Raw genomic sequence first — 17,752 nt, 5'->3', positions numbered from 1 at the left:
ACCTTTGGAATCATAGCAGAATCAGGAGCACAACACATTTTCTGATATAGTTTTTCAGCACCAAGTAGCACCTTATCACCCTAATTAATTTGAGACCTGCGGGGCCGCTAACATTCCTGTTTTTAAGAGGCTGTAGTGGGCTGAGTTTTAAAGCAAGAGTAATGGCACTGGTATCATGAGAAACTAGAGGACCAATGACATTGACATTGGTATTAATTGTCAAGTACCCAGCTTTCAGATGTTGTGTACCACTTACAGCTGACTGCTATCTTCCTCCTCAAGATGCCCCCTCCCCCCAACTTTTAGACTGATGGACAGATTTTATCCTGTGTTCAATGTTTAAACAAGAAACTTAGAAAGGTATTCTGAAAAAAAAACTAACACTAACAACACTAAAATCTGGTTTTCATCTAAATGAGCACAAAACCCACATTATAACATGTGTTCAGACATACTTTTATTAATTTATGCCAAAAGCACAACAGGTGGCTACACAGCAGGGCCTCATGCTTAAAATGAACAGAGCATTTACTTGTACAGTGGCCGTCTTCAGAACACTCAGACACCTGACAGGAAATTCACAACAAAGACTGTTCATTTGTTCTCTCGCTATGATTTGGCTTACAGTAGGCTACTATTAATGTAGTCTTGCACATAAATAATGTCAGTCTTAAATATCACTAATCTGAAAATCAGCACCCAAACTTGGTCTCTCTTTATTCAGGAATGTAATATATGACCAGTCAAAGCATCACGGCATTAGAGACTGAGCAAGCAGTTAAAGTACCAAACAAGAAAGAGAAAAGAAAGAGACCCAGGCGTCGTAGATGTGCAGCACTAGTGTGTGTATGGGTAAACTAATCATAGTCTACTGGAGACAACCTAATCCTGGCGGAGCCAGTGACGGAGAAGTGGAAAGTATGCGTGGAGAAAAAGGCAGTGGGACAGCTGATACAGGAGCTCCCTCCACTATAGATGGTAAAAACACTGCAGTGGCGGAGCTCGTGCAGATACCTGCAAACCATTGCTGTGCTCAGTCAGAGAGCTGTGGCAGTTGAGATTGTCTTATATAAGGCTAATCACATTTACATGTAGAGATACACATGCACTTGTGATATATGCATCATGAATATACAGGATATGCACACAAACACACCCAACCATTCAAACGTAGATCTAAATGAAGGATATTTAACTGTATATCTCATCAGTAAACTATATCTGTATTTATATATGTACTTATGCATATATGCTATAATCCAAAAGTGACAAACGTTATTCAGGACATTTGACAAACTAAGCAACAAACTGACAAATCCTGAAACTTAAAGGCAATAGATAGAAGTACAAAACAAAGAACAGTGGACCACACAACAGCTTCAAAGACAATCTTGTGTCAGGGGGTTTTCTGGCTAAGACAAAGAACTGGAATGAGTCACAGAAAGGCACAGGAACAGACAAGAGCACTGAGGGACTGGCATGGTCACAAGTGGAGCACAACAGGCTAAAGGTTTGTCTTATGGGCACAAGATTTATGTACATATTACACCTCTACACATAGATCTCCCCTCTTACCCTGTCATATAATCAATTATAATAATCACCCATTTCTTCAGTGTTATAGTGGTTTAATATCAAATAAAACTGATCATCATCTGAGAAGGCAGCTCGGTACAGTAGAGTTGTCTCAGTTCTCTGCTGGAGTCTCTTTGGCAGCCTTTGCAGCTGAAAGAAGTAAAGGACAAGGGATTTAGTTGAAGGACAAGTGCAAAACAATAAATTTACCAAGAGTCATTTGTTATTAACTATTTCAGTCCTTCTCTCTCTCCTTTACTCAGTTTACTTACATGGAATCACTGTATGGTGACAGTTCTGCACCTCACGAAGAGTTAGTGAGTACTTACCTTTTTCTAAAGGATGCTTTTAGCTTTGTTTCTTACCGTCTGACAGTAAATTAATTTACATAAATACAAGACTTCTACTTGTAGTGAAGTATATTTTTTACTGTGCTATTACTACTTTTATGCAAGCCAAGGATCTGAAAACTTTCTTTCTTCCACCTCTGAAATCTCAAACTTTAAAAACTGATTAAAGGTCCAGTGTGTAGGATTTAAGGGGCTATACTGACAGAAATGGAATATAATATAATAAGTATGTTTTCTGTATAATCGCCTGAAAATAATAATTATCATATTTACTTTATGTTACTTGGACTGTTTATCTAAATAAGGAGCCGGTCCTCGTCCACCGAGTCCGCCATGTTGCACCACCATGTTTCTACAATAAGCCAGAACGGACAAACCAAACACTGGCTCCAGATAGAAAAATTTAATTTGGATTTTCACATTTTCGCATCAGCCAGCGTAGTTAGCAGCCCCTCTGCGACAAGCTGAACAGCATAGAAAAACTGCTTTATTTGTTTTGGAGAGAAAGAGACCTCTGCAGATGATTTGGCTCTTGGTGAAAACCTCCTGAACGTCTGGATCTTAAGTTATCAGAAAAAAATGGTGAGCATGCTGAGCTATGAGCCCATTTGCGATGTTCTGAACAGCATCGGAGAAACACTGATTTGTAATGTCAAACTGCTGTGTTCAGTGTTTTTACCAGTTTAAATTCATGGGTTTGTTTGAGTTGGAGAGGAAAAGACCTCTGTGGATAATTCGGCTCTTGGGAAAAATCTCCCCAACGTCTAGATATTAAGTTATCAAAAAAAATTTGAGCATGCATTAATGCTAGGTGCTGGGCAATGTGCTGAACACCTTTGGAGAAATACTGATATGTAAAGTGAAACTTCTTTAATCTATGTTTTTAGCAGTTTTAATCACCTAGTTTGTTTGTTTTGGAGAGAAAGAGACCTCTGGTGAGAATTTGGCCCCCAGTAAAAACCTTCTGAACAAAGAACACTGAAGGAATTCCAACTAGGAGTTCACACTTGGCACACGGGAGAGGTTTCAGCTGGGTGCAATCTGCAATCCCCAGCGATAGATGCCACTAAATCCTACACAATGTTCCTTTAAATTATGCAAATTCTGATGACTTTGAGGCTTTAATCCCCTCACTCCATTCTACTCTGTTGTAACAGTTTGTTAAATGAGCTCTGTGCTTCACATAACACTTGACATACAGATAATAGCTGAGACATCAGAGAATGTGCAAAATGACTGAACTACATTTTTTTAGTGACGACTAAACATGTTTGGTTGCTTTCTTGGTTGCTTTCTTTTAAAAACTCAGGAATCTTTCATTATAAAGGATGGTCACTGTGAAATCTCAGTTATTAGAGCATCCTGAAATGTAACCACATGGAGGGATTTTAAAACACCCCATGCATGAAACTACAGTAAATGTTATGGCAAAAACTGAAAGGTAACTAAATGTCCTCAACAAATTTTGCTCATTGATTTCTAAACTTAATTGAAGTGAATCAAAACCAGACACAGCTCGACATGTATGTAATCAAACTTTTGATAGACAAGAAAAAAGATTAGCAGTTTTTTAATATTCGTATTACTTGTATGTACTTGCTGTACACACATACAGTACAGTTCATCATGTGTAAACACATGCACAGACAGCGAGTCGCCCCCCCTCTTCCCCTCTGCTATGGGCACTCCCAAAGGGAAACTCTATTATGGATTTGTGTCGTGGGTTGAGCCAGAGGTGAGAGGAGCTGACAGAGAGTTAAAATGTGCATCTTACCAATGGAGACAATCAGGTTCTCTTCTTGTGCCTCCTCGTCTCCGGGGGCCCTGAAGAGAGGATCCACAGGTTGTCATGGTAACCAAATCATGTAATATGACAATGAAAAGCACTTACAAAACCAAATCTTTGTTGCTTTTTTCCCATCAGAGAGGAACACTGACATACCTGGGCTTCTGGTTGATACTGCAGCGGCATCTTCGACCTAGAAAGATCATACATCTTTACCTACACATTGTGTGTCATCACTGTTTACAGTGGTTCATTGTTACTTGTTAATAAAGATATAATTAATGACAAGATGGTGTAGTAACACAGTGTGGAAATGCAATAATCATTCATTCATTTACTGTTAATTATTCCTAAGTTGACTGTAACACTTGATAGCACAGAGTGCATGTACACATAATAAAAGGGCATGCACGCACGCACACGCGCGCCCGCGCACACACACACACACACACACACACACACACACACACACACACACACACACACACACACACACACAGATTGACTTACTAAGGATGAGAAGAATGCCCAGTGTGAACAGCACCACGGCAAATGCCAATCCTCCAATCCTCAGGCTCTCGTAGTCTACACAAGCAGATGATGCCAGAATGACAGACACAGGAGCGGAAGAAGGAAATGTAATCAGTGCACCATTCATTGCATAAAGGTTTACACTGTCTCTGCTGCTTACAGAAAACTTTTCTAAGCTTACCATAAACAAATGGGTTCTCATCTGTCTCTTTGCCATCTGTAAAAATGTAATAGAAAACATTTAGAACCGAGGTGTTCAGATTTATCAATGTTGTTCAAACACATTTAAAGACAAACGGAAAATACATTTTATAAGTTCTACAAATTGTATCCTGTATCTCTGTCTTAAGTATTCTGTATTTCATTTTACATACAAAATGTTTGCCTTTTTGAGTGTTTTATAACAAAGTCCCTTGTTCTTCTTTCTGTAAAACATAAAATTATTTTTGATAACTCATCTTGAACTTGGAGGCAGTTACACAAATACACCCAATTAAATGTGATTTGGGGTGATTAGCTAACCCCATCCATTCAGCCCAGGGCACCAACGCTGTGTCATGCCCATCGGTGGGTGATATAAAAACCAAAGGCACCCTTTAGCATCTTTATGAAATGCACTGGGTTTTCAGCTAACTTCAGTGTACAGCCATTCAGGGCAATACTTCAATGCTGAGAACAGCTGAGATACAGTGAGAAATTTTGCATAGGGTTGCAGGGAAGAGACCTGGATGGGTCAAACTAAACCAGACGTACACCCAGGAGATCAAATTTTGTGTCCAATGTGAAACCAAAAGTCAATGTTGTTTTAACATTATATATTACGAAATTCACGTACAGTCATCGCACACTGACATCACTCACATGATGCATTTATGTCACATTACGTTATGTAACAAAAGGTAATTATTTTAACCCAAAACACGTGATAAAGGTATGAATTGTCAAATATTCATATTGAACAGCCAAATCCAATCTGACTGACATAATTCTGTGTTGGGTACTGCGTCACATACCACCCATTTGTCAGTGGCCTTTCACATCTACATATTACGCGCTAGGTGCCCTCCTGCGTCTGTTGTTGACATTCCGGGAAGCCACTACCAATGCCGGGATGTCAACAAAAGCACATGGTTAGATTTCAGTGACAAAAGCATATAGTTCGGTTAAGAAACAAACATCATCGTTTAGCTCAACATTCATAGGGGAAGCGAACAGCGGGCTCCTGGGTGAAAGTCCGGGTGTTTGTTGGACTGATCCACCACTCCTCCCACCCACCCTATAGGGACTTTCCAGCTCCTCCTCATTACTAGCAGCGTGTCATACCGCCATGACAGTTTCCATCTGGCTGCGTTATTATCTGACACCGCCCATACCGCCCATGCATATCATACTTCAGCGACAAGTGCCATTCACCGGCAGCACATCATAACACTGCAAAAGGCTACGTCAGGCCACGATACAAACTGACACTGTCCAGCTGCGTATTATACTGCCATGAAAGGTGGCTTTGGTGTCAGGTGTCTGATGCCAAATTCACTGACAAAGCGTCAATATTCAATGACTTCGGAATGAGAACGGGCTGAGAGTGCAGGACTTTGACACCAGAATCCCAAGTTCATTTCCAGACTTCTGTCTGTGGTTAGGTTAAGGCAACAAAGGCTCTTTGGTTAAGGTTAGGGAAAGATCATGATTTAACTTAAACATTAATAAAACAGCTGATAATAATAATAACAATGATGAAAATGCTAAAGTAACAACAAGTGAATAATGTAATTTTGGTGAGAAACAAATAAAATACATTATCACTGAACATTTTGCTGATATGTTCAGTATGAACATTTTTGGGACCTGCCAGGTACCTTAATTAACAACATTTTCCTTATTATGTTAATAGAAAAGATAGCTGCTTGGTATTGGTTTTGCCTCGAAAACATATTTGCTTGTTCAAATTAACCATATACAAATGCAATTTCTATGAGACATGGCTGCAAATGACATTCTACTCTGGATAGGGTTTGATTTGGTAATGGTATTGTCAACACTTAATGCATTAGAATTTCATATGTTGTTATTCATAAATATTCATTATCACCACTTTCCTTTCAAAGAACCACTCTCATGGCTTCAGCATTGATTTCACTGTAAAGATCTCTTTCTAATCAGCACACTGTTGAGTCTGGTCATTCCTGGGCTTAATCTATTCATCTGCCACTGTTCGCTATGGTAATCCATAAGGGTTTGATTCAATGCAGAAACCAATAGACCTTCCTCTGTGGCTGTTAGGACCGAAGATGACCCCATTAGAGATTGCATCAAGTGTACTCACCCTGTGCACTGGGGTCTGCCACAGCTGAAAGGCAGCAAAGAAGGGAAGTGGTTTGAGTCAGAGGGTGAAAGAAAAAAGAAGGACAGGAAATTAGATTTGAGACCATGAGTGAAAAATACTTCAACATCTCTCTATCGACTAATCTCTCTATGTTTTTCTTAACACCAGCTCTAAGTGTCACAAAAAGCAGCACCACGTCATCTATTTATAGTGTGTGAATGTGTGAGCATGTGTTTATGTGTCTTACATCTAATCACACACTATAAACAGACCTCACACACGCAGTCAGTGACACAGCCCATCTGTGAAACCCACAAACAAAGCCCTGAAGCAATAATTGATGTTTTGCTATGAGCCCACACCCAGCGAGCGCCTTTTCATGTGACATCACTCCCTGCCCTGACACTGCCTCCCTATGGACAATTAGTGTGTACACGCATGTATGCATGGATGTGAGTATAGGGGAGGAACTTACCAGCCACACACACCAGAAGCGAAGAGAGGAAGAGCAAAATAGTTTCCATGGCAACTGTTGACATAGAGTAATAAAGAGGGAGGGTGAGAGAGAATGAAAGAAAGACAAAAAATACAGTGAGAGAGGTCTGTGTTACAACACAAGCAGACATGCAGCACAGTAAGGGGTGTGTAAAAGGGGAATCACATCACACAACGCTGGCTCCGTCCAAACCCCTGGAGTTTAACTGATTTAAAAGGCCTACGGATATACTTTTTATCTTGCGTAACGATCCATGTTCAGAGCCTGCATACATGTTCTCTTTTCCTGGCAGATTACTCCTTCCTCCCTGTGGACATCACACAACCTTGGCCCATTTTCATGCAGGCTATTCAATGCACACATGCCAATTGTGTCTCCTACAAAACATGTTCATGTTCGGCTAATTTATATTGCTAAACACATAGCAACTAGCTGCATGGCTCTGGGGGTATCTCAATGATTCCTGCACGGATTGTCATGAAACTTTGTTCAGACATTCGTGTTGCTCAGAGGATGAATCCTAAAGACTTTGGTGATTTGTGACATTTTTGGTTTTTCGTAACATGAATTGACAACTTTTGGATGGATTTCCACATAATTCTTTATATATCTATGACTCTTAAGGCTCATTTATACTCCCATACAAAATAGACATGTTCATTTCAAACATTGTGACTGTCACTTCCACACTTCCTGTATGACAGAGTAGATATACCCACTAGATGGCACTGGAGGGCAAAGTCAAAAGGCCAGGAAATACATGGTAACATTTGGATGGAATATCATTTCCAATGTCATCGTTACCAATTCCTTAAATTCTGCCATTTTTAAAATGCCTTCGTCATCTCCTATGGTCGCATCTTGTTTGTACAACACCACACTGACCTCACGTTTTTTAGTGGTACTGCTCCAATTTGTCTTTACCTGTAAGCTTTCAGAAAACATGCACAAATACAGACAAAATGATCACAGAGTATGGACAGAAGGGTCCATCAGTGTCTGTATACGTTTTTAATGTTGAGCATAAGTGAGCCACTCGATTATGATGGCCATCGTCAGGTCAAAATTTTAATTCGTCCAATACTTTGGTTTAATGACTAAATATCTGCAAAACTAATGACATCACTCATCAGCCTCAGCTGTACTTTGTGTTTACTGTTAGTTGAGAATTGTTAACATGCTACCCACTAAACCAGGATGGTGAAGATGGTAAACATTACAACCACCAAACATCAGCCTGGTATTGATGTAAACATGTTTTAGTGTTTGGCTCAAAGCACCACTGTACCAAATCACTCAATATGGTGATGAACCATTATCTAACCTATCTATGAAGTGTTCCCCTGCATTACCATTTGAAATACCTGCTCTGGGAACTATGTGACTGCAGGGCTGATAATGGAAGTGGGAACAGGTGAGCATAAGAATGAGGAAGTCCTGTGAAAAAGTCTGAGGGCATCTGGTGGACAGGTAGGGAACAACAACAAATAGTCTTTGAGGAAGAAGGGATGTGGATGCAGAGGAGGGACTACTAGCCTTTTTACATATACATGTGCTTAGTTTGGCTTGACTCAGTGGGTCAGTCTAGCACTGCAGGGATTTGCATCTCCATACAATAACGCTAAAGGTGCGTCTTTAACTGATGACTAGCTTGTGCTTGGGAACCAATTAAATATTTTTGTGTCTGCCCCACTGGTGTTGTGGTCAACAGCTTTCTTGTACGGTTGTCAAGAGTTTTTCAATTGTCTCTTGGCACTGCACGAACGTATGCAGGATGCCCATCGCCACCAGTTTGCTCACAATGTCTTGGGAAGCATAGTCTGCCAGAGTGCAGTGTAATGACGCTACACTGCTTTTTATCTCCAAGTGAGGAAATAGAGTACTTGCAGTTTGCATTATCCGGTTAAAATGCACTTAAAGATCCACTCATCAGTGAAGCATATGTCATGCAGGAGAGGCAATAAAAACAAATGAAATTATTAAAGATGTGATAACATTTTAAGGAAAATGTCTGTATTTTAACCTGTGTTTTTGTGTCTAACTAATAGAGACAACAGTTGTGTAAATTAGTCCCATACTGAGAAACACTGCTCCAGCTGCATCAGCAACACAGGCTGCAATGTAATCCCCATGGGCAATTGTGAACCGTTATACATCCAGTATGAGAGCTTGTTTTTGCAACTGACAGGCTCAGAAGTGTCTGACAACATTACAGAAAGAATGCTACAGAGAAATGTTTTTCTTTTGCTGGTCTGTTTGTTATTGTTATCAAGTCTCACTCAAGGAGAAGTCTTGTTCTGAAATCTCACGAGATGTGACTTGATGAAGGAAAAACAAAGGTGGTAACGTTAGTTAGAGTTGGAGAGAGAAGTCCTGGAAAATGAAAATGGAAATAGCAAATGTTATGTTGGAGTACAGAAAATGTAGCTTAGTGTTATCTAAAAAAAATGTAAATGTTGTGGCTGAATATTTTGCTGATTTTGATCATGTGGAAAAGTCCATAAGATTTTAGACTTCTCCTTGAGCGAGACTTGGTTACACACAGTAACAAACAGATCAACGAAAGGTAAAGAATAACATTTAATTTCTCTGTAGGGTCTTTTCCATAATGTTGTCAGACACTTCTAACAATAATCTGAGCCTGTCAGTGGCAAAAACAAGCGTTTTTTTTGGACATTAATTGACATTGCACAATTGCCCATAGGGAGTATTGCATCTTGTTTCAAACTGTTGTCTCTATATAGTTACATGTTAAAACATGGGAAAATAGGACCCAGGTTCAAATATACAGACATTTTCCTTTGAGGTGTGTTGATTACGACGTCCACTCATGCATTGAATAACATGTGAGAAAACATTCCAACTTAAAAAGTCGCGGATAGCTAGGTCTTTGTTTGGCACAGTCAATACAAGTATTTGCATGCATATAAAATGGGCCCATGCATTATTCTTCTGATGGTTTCTTTATTTGCATTATTAAAAATGCAACACATTCTCATCCCAAGTCGTCATATATCGCCGCTTTGTCAATGGCTTTTTATGTCTACATATTACACGCTAGGTATCCTTTTGTGTCTACTATGGACGTTCAAGAACATGCTGCCAACGCTTGGATGTCAACAAAAGCACATGTTTAGGTTTAGAAAAAAACAACCTTGGTTTGGCATTCGGGAAGCAAACACCAGGCTCCTACGTGAAAGTCTGGGGTTTGCTGGACCCATCCACCACCCATCCCACACTACAGGGACTTTCCTGCTCCTTATATTACGCTGTTACCAGCAGTGTTTCAACCTGATGCCATCCAGCAGCATTCATACTGCCGTGAAAGGTGCTGTCCTGGCCTATCGGTGGAGTATCATTGCACAGTGATGCCACCCGACTGCGCATCATAACTTGTACTGGCAGTGAACTGTAACTCATAACTCAGCGCCAGTTGTCTGATGCTGAAATCATCGACAAAGTGGCGGTATGTGATGACTTCAGAATGAGAACGGGCTAAATAATGATGTTAAAAATGCCCACATGACATCGCAACAACCCACTTGGGGTAGGTCTGGAGAGCCTTGACTCAACTCCGGAGATGTCTGTCTCGGGGGGAGACTCGACTCAACCTGGTGCATTTTAAGTGGTAATGGAAATGCAAATCAATGCAGCATGATTTGACTCGGTGCCAGAAATGCCAAGGGAAAAGCCCTCAAAGGAACAAAGTGTAACAAATACAGATGAGCGGCAAGATTTGACAGCAATGCATTTGATGAGGAATATAAAAGTTCCACAGTAAAATAAAGCAAGAGGCAAGTCTGCAGTGCAACAAGTGTTCCCTATTCACAAGCTATAGAAGTATCTATTCAAGCCTTCGAGAGTCCAGAAGTTTTGCTCAACTAAGGCTTTACCATCCGTCTCTCTGTCTGCATGGCTTCATTTCCTTCCATCCATCTGATTGACTGTCTCTCTGACTGACTGTGTCCATTTATGTTCATCCACCCATCTGGCTGTTTGTCTCTACTCAGCTGTATCAGTGGTGGAGGACATAGTGCACTTAAATGAGCAGAATCCATTATAGTCATTAGCAGAGCATTTCTGCCCAGTTTGTTTGTTGGTGCTTCGTATAATTGATTTGTTAGTCCTCGTACAGATCTGTGCAACACACTGGTAACACAGACATTTATGAAATAATGTGACACAAGATGACAACAGAGGAACATGACATCCATTAGACTAATGGTACCTATCCTTAAAATGAAAATCAGCCCTATGTGACCCCAGATAAAATAGTTAACTGGAATTTTTTATTTTTGTTTTTATGTTTGTTTGGATGTTGTCATGCATACTTGAGTTTATTGACGCAGACTGAATTTTTATGACAAGCTCTCATGTTTCTTGCTTTACAATACCATTCTTTATGAGTGTACATACACAAAAAATACTAAAGTTATTTAACATTACGAATGCTAGCGACAAAAAAAGAGATTTTCTTCTTCTAATGAGGATTTTCCATTTCACGTCTGACTGCACATTCAAATAAAAACCTTTGAAGTTTGTCTCAAGGTCTTTTTCAGCGTCACAGCGTTGTGGAAAATATGATGCATTCAGAGTGGCATTTTACAGTCTAGTTAAAAACCAAACACAGATATGAATCATGAGATACGACAATATAGTCTTTGAAGGCATGTCTGTCACATCGGCACATCTTTCTTTCACATCAGAGGTGATGACTGATGGTTGGCCCCAAACTGTACATCACTTCAGGCACATTAATAAACACCGATCCAGCTCTAGTGCAGCAGGTGGGAAATTTATTTCTCACTAAGGCAGGTGTGCCCTCCATACGGCAGGGTATGCTGCCACCATTACAGAGATGCTGCTCTAATTATGTTGACAAACTTTTCTTTGTTGTTACAAGATCCTTTTACGTTATACGAAGTAATTTTCATGCTGTGATATTTCCTTGATATTACAACAGACGAACCTATCATTTTATTACGAGGAAAGTTTGTTTTAATGAGATATGCTGATTTGGTGAAATTTTATGATGCAAGACTAATTAATACATTGTTCTGACATGAAACTCATCCTGTAAAATAGAATCCTTTGATATTTACTAATAAAATATGTCACAATAACGATAAAAATGTGTCACTGGGACATGAAAAGAATACTGTAAAACAAGAACTTCTCGTTAAAGCAAGAACATTTTTGTCATATCCCTTTTCTTCACCACTTGACATCCTCCTCTACGACCTGGTTTGAGGTTGAAAACATCGCACACACTGTGATTTGTTTTTGTCAGAGCATTTAGAACAGTTACAGCAGAACAAACACTCAATAAGCAGGTCATCTCTGTTTATTCTTTCAAACAGCACACATAATTGAATTAACATAGTTGACTTCACAAGCATGTGTACTGCTTTATCGTGCTGCAAGCCGAATTTTTCACTGACTGACTGATTCCCTCATTTTTGAATCATCACTTCAGCTCAACTGATGTGAAAAACTCTACCTATCTGCCTAAATGGACAGATGAAAATACAGTCTACGTGGAAGATCCGGCCTCCAGCTCTCCATCGGCTAACTATCACACTCTCCCTTCTGTTATGATTTCAATGAGGAACATTAAGTGTTCCTCGAAAAGTAAAAAGCTTCACACTGATAATGGAAAACTCGTTCGAAAACATAAAGAGTGCGTGAGACAGCTACTCATCCATTTGCAAAATGTTCCTAAATAGCATCCCCCAATCCCCCTGGCTCTTTATTTAGCAAGAGAAAATATGGAATAATGTGTGTTCAGCCGGATGCTCTCTTGCTCTGGCAGTTATAAAGATAGGTCTGTCAATGTGAGACTAATGGAAAGGCAGAATATCAGATGCACTGCTGTGTCTCTTCCAAGTAAGATACTTGTTAATAGCACAGATATGACAGTAAGTGTTCAGGGTTAAGTGGCCCGCAGGAAAACCTCCGCTGATCCTGGAGGAACCAAAGATGGTCTGGGGTTAAAGGCTAAGTAATCAGTCAGACTTAAAACACTGGATATCCATTCACACCACAACACCTGTTACAGTTCTGCTTTGGTTATGGACAGTAGTTAGCCGAAAGCAAGTTTCATTTTAGAAGTTATCAGATAATTTAATCCTTCTTGATAACAAAATACTGTGTCCTGTGTTCTCAGGTTGTTTGAGTTACCAGTTATCAGGGTTTTGTTGCTGAAGGCTTTAGACATATCTTAAGCAATTCTGTACTGCAATTTCTTCCAACGCCGATAACAGTAAACCTGATTTTTCAATCTGGCTCCATTTTATGTGAAATTTGTTGATGCAGAATAGCTACCGCTCCACTCAGCTCGGTCTTGGCAAGGTGCTGGAAACATCAGTAAGTCCAGATTGGCAGAAAAAGATTTCCGCACACTTACATCTGTGCAGTGTGTCACTTTATTGTTGAGCTTTCAGTCTATTTGACCTTCATCAGAATGATGAACATGAGGCAACAATGAACAGGCTGGTAAAAGTAACCAATCTCAGTCTAATCACTGGCTGTATGCAAGACACCTGTGTGCAACCCTGGTGGTAGAAGCTCCACCTCCTGGGAGTTGTAGTTTTTTTGAATACTGTGAATAATGTAAAATTTGTTGACCCACACTTGAAGTCTTAAAACCTGGGTTGGCATCAGGGACACTGCACTTAGTTGGTTTTATTCTTATCTTTTAGAAAGAACCTTTGCGGTCACCATAGGTAATCACTCATCTTCAACAGCCCACATTACCTGTGGAGTACCGCAGGGTTCAATTTTAGGTCCAATTTTATTTTCTATTCATATGCTTCCTCTCGGTCATATCATTCAGCGGCACAATGTCTCTTTTCATTGTTATGCAGACGACACACAGATATACCTCCTGCTGAGACCCGGTGACCCCAGAAGCCTAGCTGCTGTCGTAGACTGTATCAAAGATATCAACTGTTGGATGGCACAAAATTTTCTTCAACTCAACAACTCAAAATCAGAAATTCTGCTGTTCAGTTCCTCAAAATCAATCAGCCTCATCAAAAACAATCTCGGTCCATTATCCTCAAATGTTCAGCCCACAGCCAAAAATCTTGGAGTTATACTTGATTCAGATCTCAGTTTTCAACCCCACATCAAGAAAGTTGTTCAGTCCTGTTTCTATCAGTTACGAATTATTTCAAAAATTAAACCCATGCTTTCATGCCCTGACCTAGAAAAAGTTATCCATGCATTCATCTTCTCCAGACTAGACTACTGTAACTCCCTCCTTTCCCACATCAACCATAACCATCCATAACCATCTCCCGCCTCCAACTAGTTCAGAACGCAGCAGCTAGGCTTCTCACTGGTTTTAACAGACGACATCACATCACCCCTATTCTTGCTTCCCTTCATTGGCTCCCTGTCTGTTTTAGAATTGATTTTAAGATTTTACTGATCACTTTTAAAGCACGTCTGGGTCTGGCCCCTAGCTATATAACAGATATGTTGATCCCATATGAGCCTGTGCGCCGCCTTAGATCCTCGGGCAGGGGCCTTTTGGTTGTTCCAGAGTCGAGGCTGAAGTCTAAGGGCAACCGAGCTTTTTCCATCAGGGCCCCTCGGCTTTGGAACGACCTGCCCGAGGATCTAAGGTTTGCAGAATCAGTGACTTCTTTTAAATCACTTCTTAAAACCCATTTTTATAGACTTGCTTTTATGTGATGTCGTCGTTCCCCTCTTTTTCTTGTATTGTTTATTTATTAGTGTTTTAGTTGTATTGTATTTACTTATATTATTCCCTTTGCTGTTTTCTCCAGTACTCACTGTACTGTGTTGTTGCTGTATTACCTGCTGCTGTTATATTGTTGATTGTACTGATTTTGCTTTGTTTGTCAAAGCACTTTGTAAACTTTGTTTTTAAAAGGTGCTATATAAATAAAGTTATTATTATTATTATTATTATTATTATTATTATTATTAAGTAAATGATGAGATCCTTGTAAACAATATAACTCTTGTTAGGGTTCTACATGAATCTCTTTAGAGTAGGTTAGTGGGTCAGTGTCACATCTGTGTCCCTTGAGAATCCCTTAAGGTGTTTGCAGAATGGCACTGCCAAATGTAATGTCTCAAACAGCTATTCAGCGCCAGCCTTTCTCTCCTCAAGTATCAAACATGGCACCTGAGCAGTTGCCTCTCCATCTTCCCTTAACCTGCCTTATCTGCACTATTGTTAAGCAATATCAAATTCCAGAGCCAGACTTCCCTTTGTCTGGGAGGAGAGGACAAGAAAGGGCCAGGAAGGGTGACTGTATCTGTTTTGGGGAGGACAAGGAAATAGCAGGCAGGGAGACTGTTTTCTGTAATGTGGGGACAAGGAAAGGGCAGGCTGAAAGACAGTGAGAATGGGAGACGAGCAGACAGGGACAGACATTGTCTAGCAGGAGAGTGCAAGTGAAGGGCATGCAGAGGAGACACTGTCTGAATAGAGAGGGCAGGGGAAGGGCAGTCTGTTGTACGATGGTGGCATTTCCAGTACAACATACACAGAGAAGTAAAAAGGGAAAGGTCAGGGAATGTGGTGAGAGAGAGGGAGAAACAGGAGGGGGATCAATGAGACGACATACCTAAAAGCAACGGAAGCAGTGAGAGGAAGTGGACAAGGGCAGTAGAGTGCTCAACAGTCACTCAGACATAAAAAATATTGATCTGACCTTTGACATGAGACTGTTTGGCAAATGTGTGAGTCTCAGACAAGCTTAAGATCGAAGTGACACATATCTTTGTAACACAACATCTAAAAACATAATTTAACCAACAAGGTCATGAGAGAAAAACTATATTTAAATGAGTGTCCATTCTTATGTACACAAGACCACACCCTGCCAACCTCCTTAACTGTGTCCTTGGTGCGATCAGGAGATTAAGGACACTCTGATCACTGTACGTCTGAGAGGTGCAACTTAACGGTTTATCTGTGTTTGTCTTTAAGTGCCTGTTGGATTTTGGAGTTTGTCCTTCTTCAAACGCAAGGTTTAAATGTGAGGTCATCACTTTACCTTATCACCCAATTTCACTCTAGGCTTTTGTGTGTGTGCGTGCGGATGTGCAGGACTCTGAGGCTTTTGAGTATTCAAAAAATAAACAAAAATCTATTTCCTATTTCCTAACACGAATAAAAAACAAAGTAGGGCAGCTAAATAGGTCTCACCACAGGTCTCTATAACCTTTGTGGAAAAAAAAACACAACTTGGCCCCCTTTTGCAGCCATCGTAATGATGTTATATCACCATGACAACAATGTGCGTCGTTCCATATTGTCCAGTTATCTCCACGGTAACTGCCTCCGACTGCCAAATAATCTGGACCTGAGCGTTAAATGGCTCGTATGGAAACACAAAGACAACCGGAGTGCATGCAGTGCATAAAGGAGCACGGGGTGTGGCACGTAGCTGTAAAGTCAGATTTATTCTGTTGGACTTCAATTGGTTTCTAATATGAATCCCCACACATTCATGTATGAATAAACGCATCTGCTGTAGGGGATAGTGACTGTAAATCCAGCGGCTTTTGTTACCTGTGTAAGTTGCGCACCGACAACAAAGAGCGACCTCAATAACGCACTAATAACCTTTCCGTTATGATATGAACGCACAGCCTACATGGCACCGCCAGTTACCACGCGCTGCAAGATTTCACTCAAAAAAAAACAATTGACACAATATGTTTCAGCATCCGACGCGTGACGTCTGCGCATTCATCCACTTGTGCGCCCCTCAACCTGTGGATCATCAGATGGAGCGGAGAAACAAGCCATCATGCGCCTTGTGATCTTCCCTCCCAGTGTAACCGTTTATAATACAAGAGCAGTGACATCACACACGACATCTGATATTTGGGTTTCAACTTGCTCCCACAAGGCTGACGATATCATTAAGTGAATCGGTCGCGCTCCTGTTTTTTTAAGGCTTTATTGATCCACATTTGCAAACGGGATATGTGTGTTTTTTCTGCCGCGCAACCATGAAGGTTACAGTGATCAGTGCCAGCAGACACACCCTCATTCTGAAGCGCTGATAAACAACAAGCAGCGTTGTACTAAACGTCATCCCTGCAAGTTAATGAGAGCATGTCCAGCATTGTGTGTAACAGTGCAAACACCACACATGCTGGCGTAAAATAATCTTACCTGGAAATATGCGTTATTCACTGAAAATCCTATAAATACAACGACCTAATGTGTCCTGAAAAATACTTATATCATAATTAATTATAACCACATTTGCACCCCCAATCCATCTTTCATGGCTATCGTGACCCCTCCTGACTGTCATTTTTTTTTCCCGACAATAAAACAGCAATAACACCATCTAAGACATCAAATATGTGCGCTTGTCAACTTACCACTTGTTTCTCCAGCGGACCGTTTGCCAAACAAACTGATATCCACCCTGAAAAATCAATCAGCTTGTCTCACAAGGTTTTTTGTTCCAAATATTCTCATCTGTCAATATGTGCACACTGCTCACATCTACTTGTCCTGGAAAAAAATAGATGTGATGGATAACAATGTGACTCCTGGAATGACTGCTTATTCAGTGCGCTGAACCCTCTCTGTTGCTCTGTCTCTTCTCTCCCTCCCTCTCTATCTCACTCACAAACACACACACACACACACACACACACACACACACACACACACACACCCA

The 17,752-nt window shown here is 40.5% G+C and overlaps 1 protein-coding gene across 1 annotated transcript; it reads right to left on the bottom strand.

Annotated features, from left to right (window-relative positions):
• Window positions 1-447: 447 nt before the first annotated feature.
• On the bottom strand, window positions 448-17,729 carry fxyd6 (FXYD domain containing ion transport regulator 6). Its single transcript, XM_049575861.1, has 8 exons — window positions 17,448-17,729; window positions 7,044-7,097; window positions 6,569-6,592; window positions 4,424-4,459; window positions 4,222-4,296; window positions 3,868-3,904; window positions 3,700-3,749; window positions 448-1,725 (listed from the first exon to the last, which is right to left on the bottom strand). The coding sequence occupies exons 2-8, from the start codon at window positions 7,090-7,092 to the stop codon at window positions 1,688-1,690; spliced, it is 309 nt and encodes a 102-aa protein (XP_049431818.1). The 5' UTR covers window positions 7,093-7,097; window positions 17,448-17,729; the 3' UTR covers window positions 448-1,687.
• Between the last annotated feature and the right edge of the window lie 23 nt (window positions 17,730-17,752).

Source organism: Epinephelus fuscoguttatus, linkage group LG5, assembly GCF_011397635.1.
Source record: "Epinephelus fuscoguttatus linkage group LG5, E.fuscoguttatus.final_Chr_v1".
Lineage (NCBI taxonomy): Eukaryota > Metazoa > Chordata > Actinopteri > Perciformes > Serranidae > Epinephelus > Epinephelus fuscoguttatus.
The sequence above is the reverse complement of the archived record's forward strand: the minus strand, read 5'-3'. Positions and strand labels throughout refer to the sequence as shown.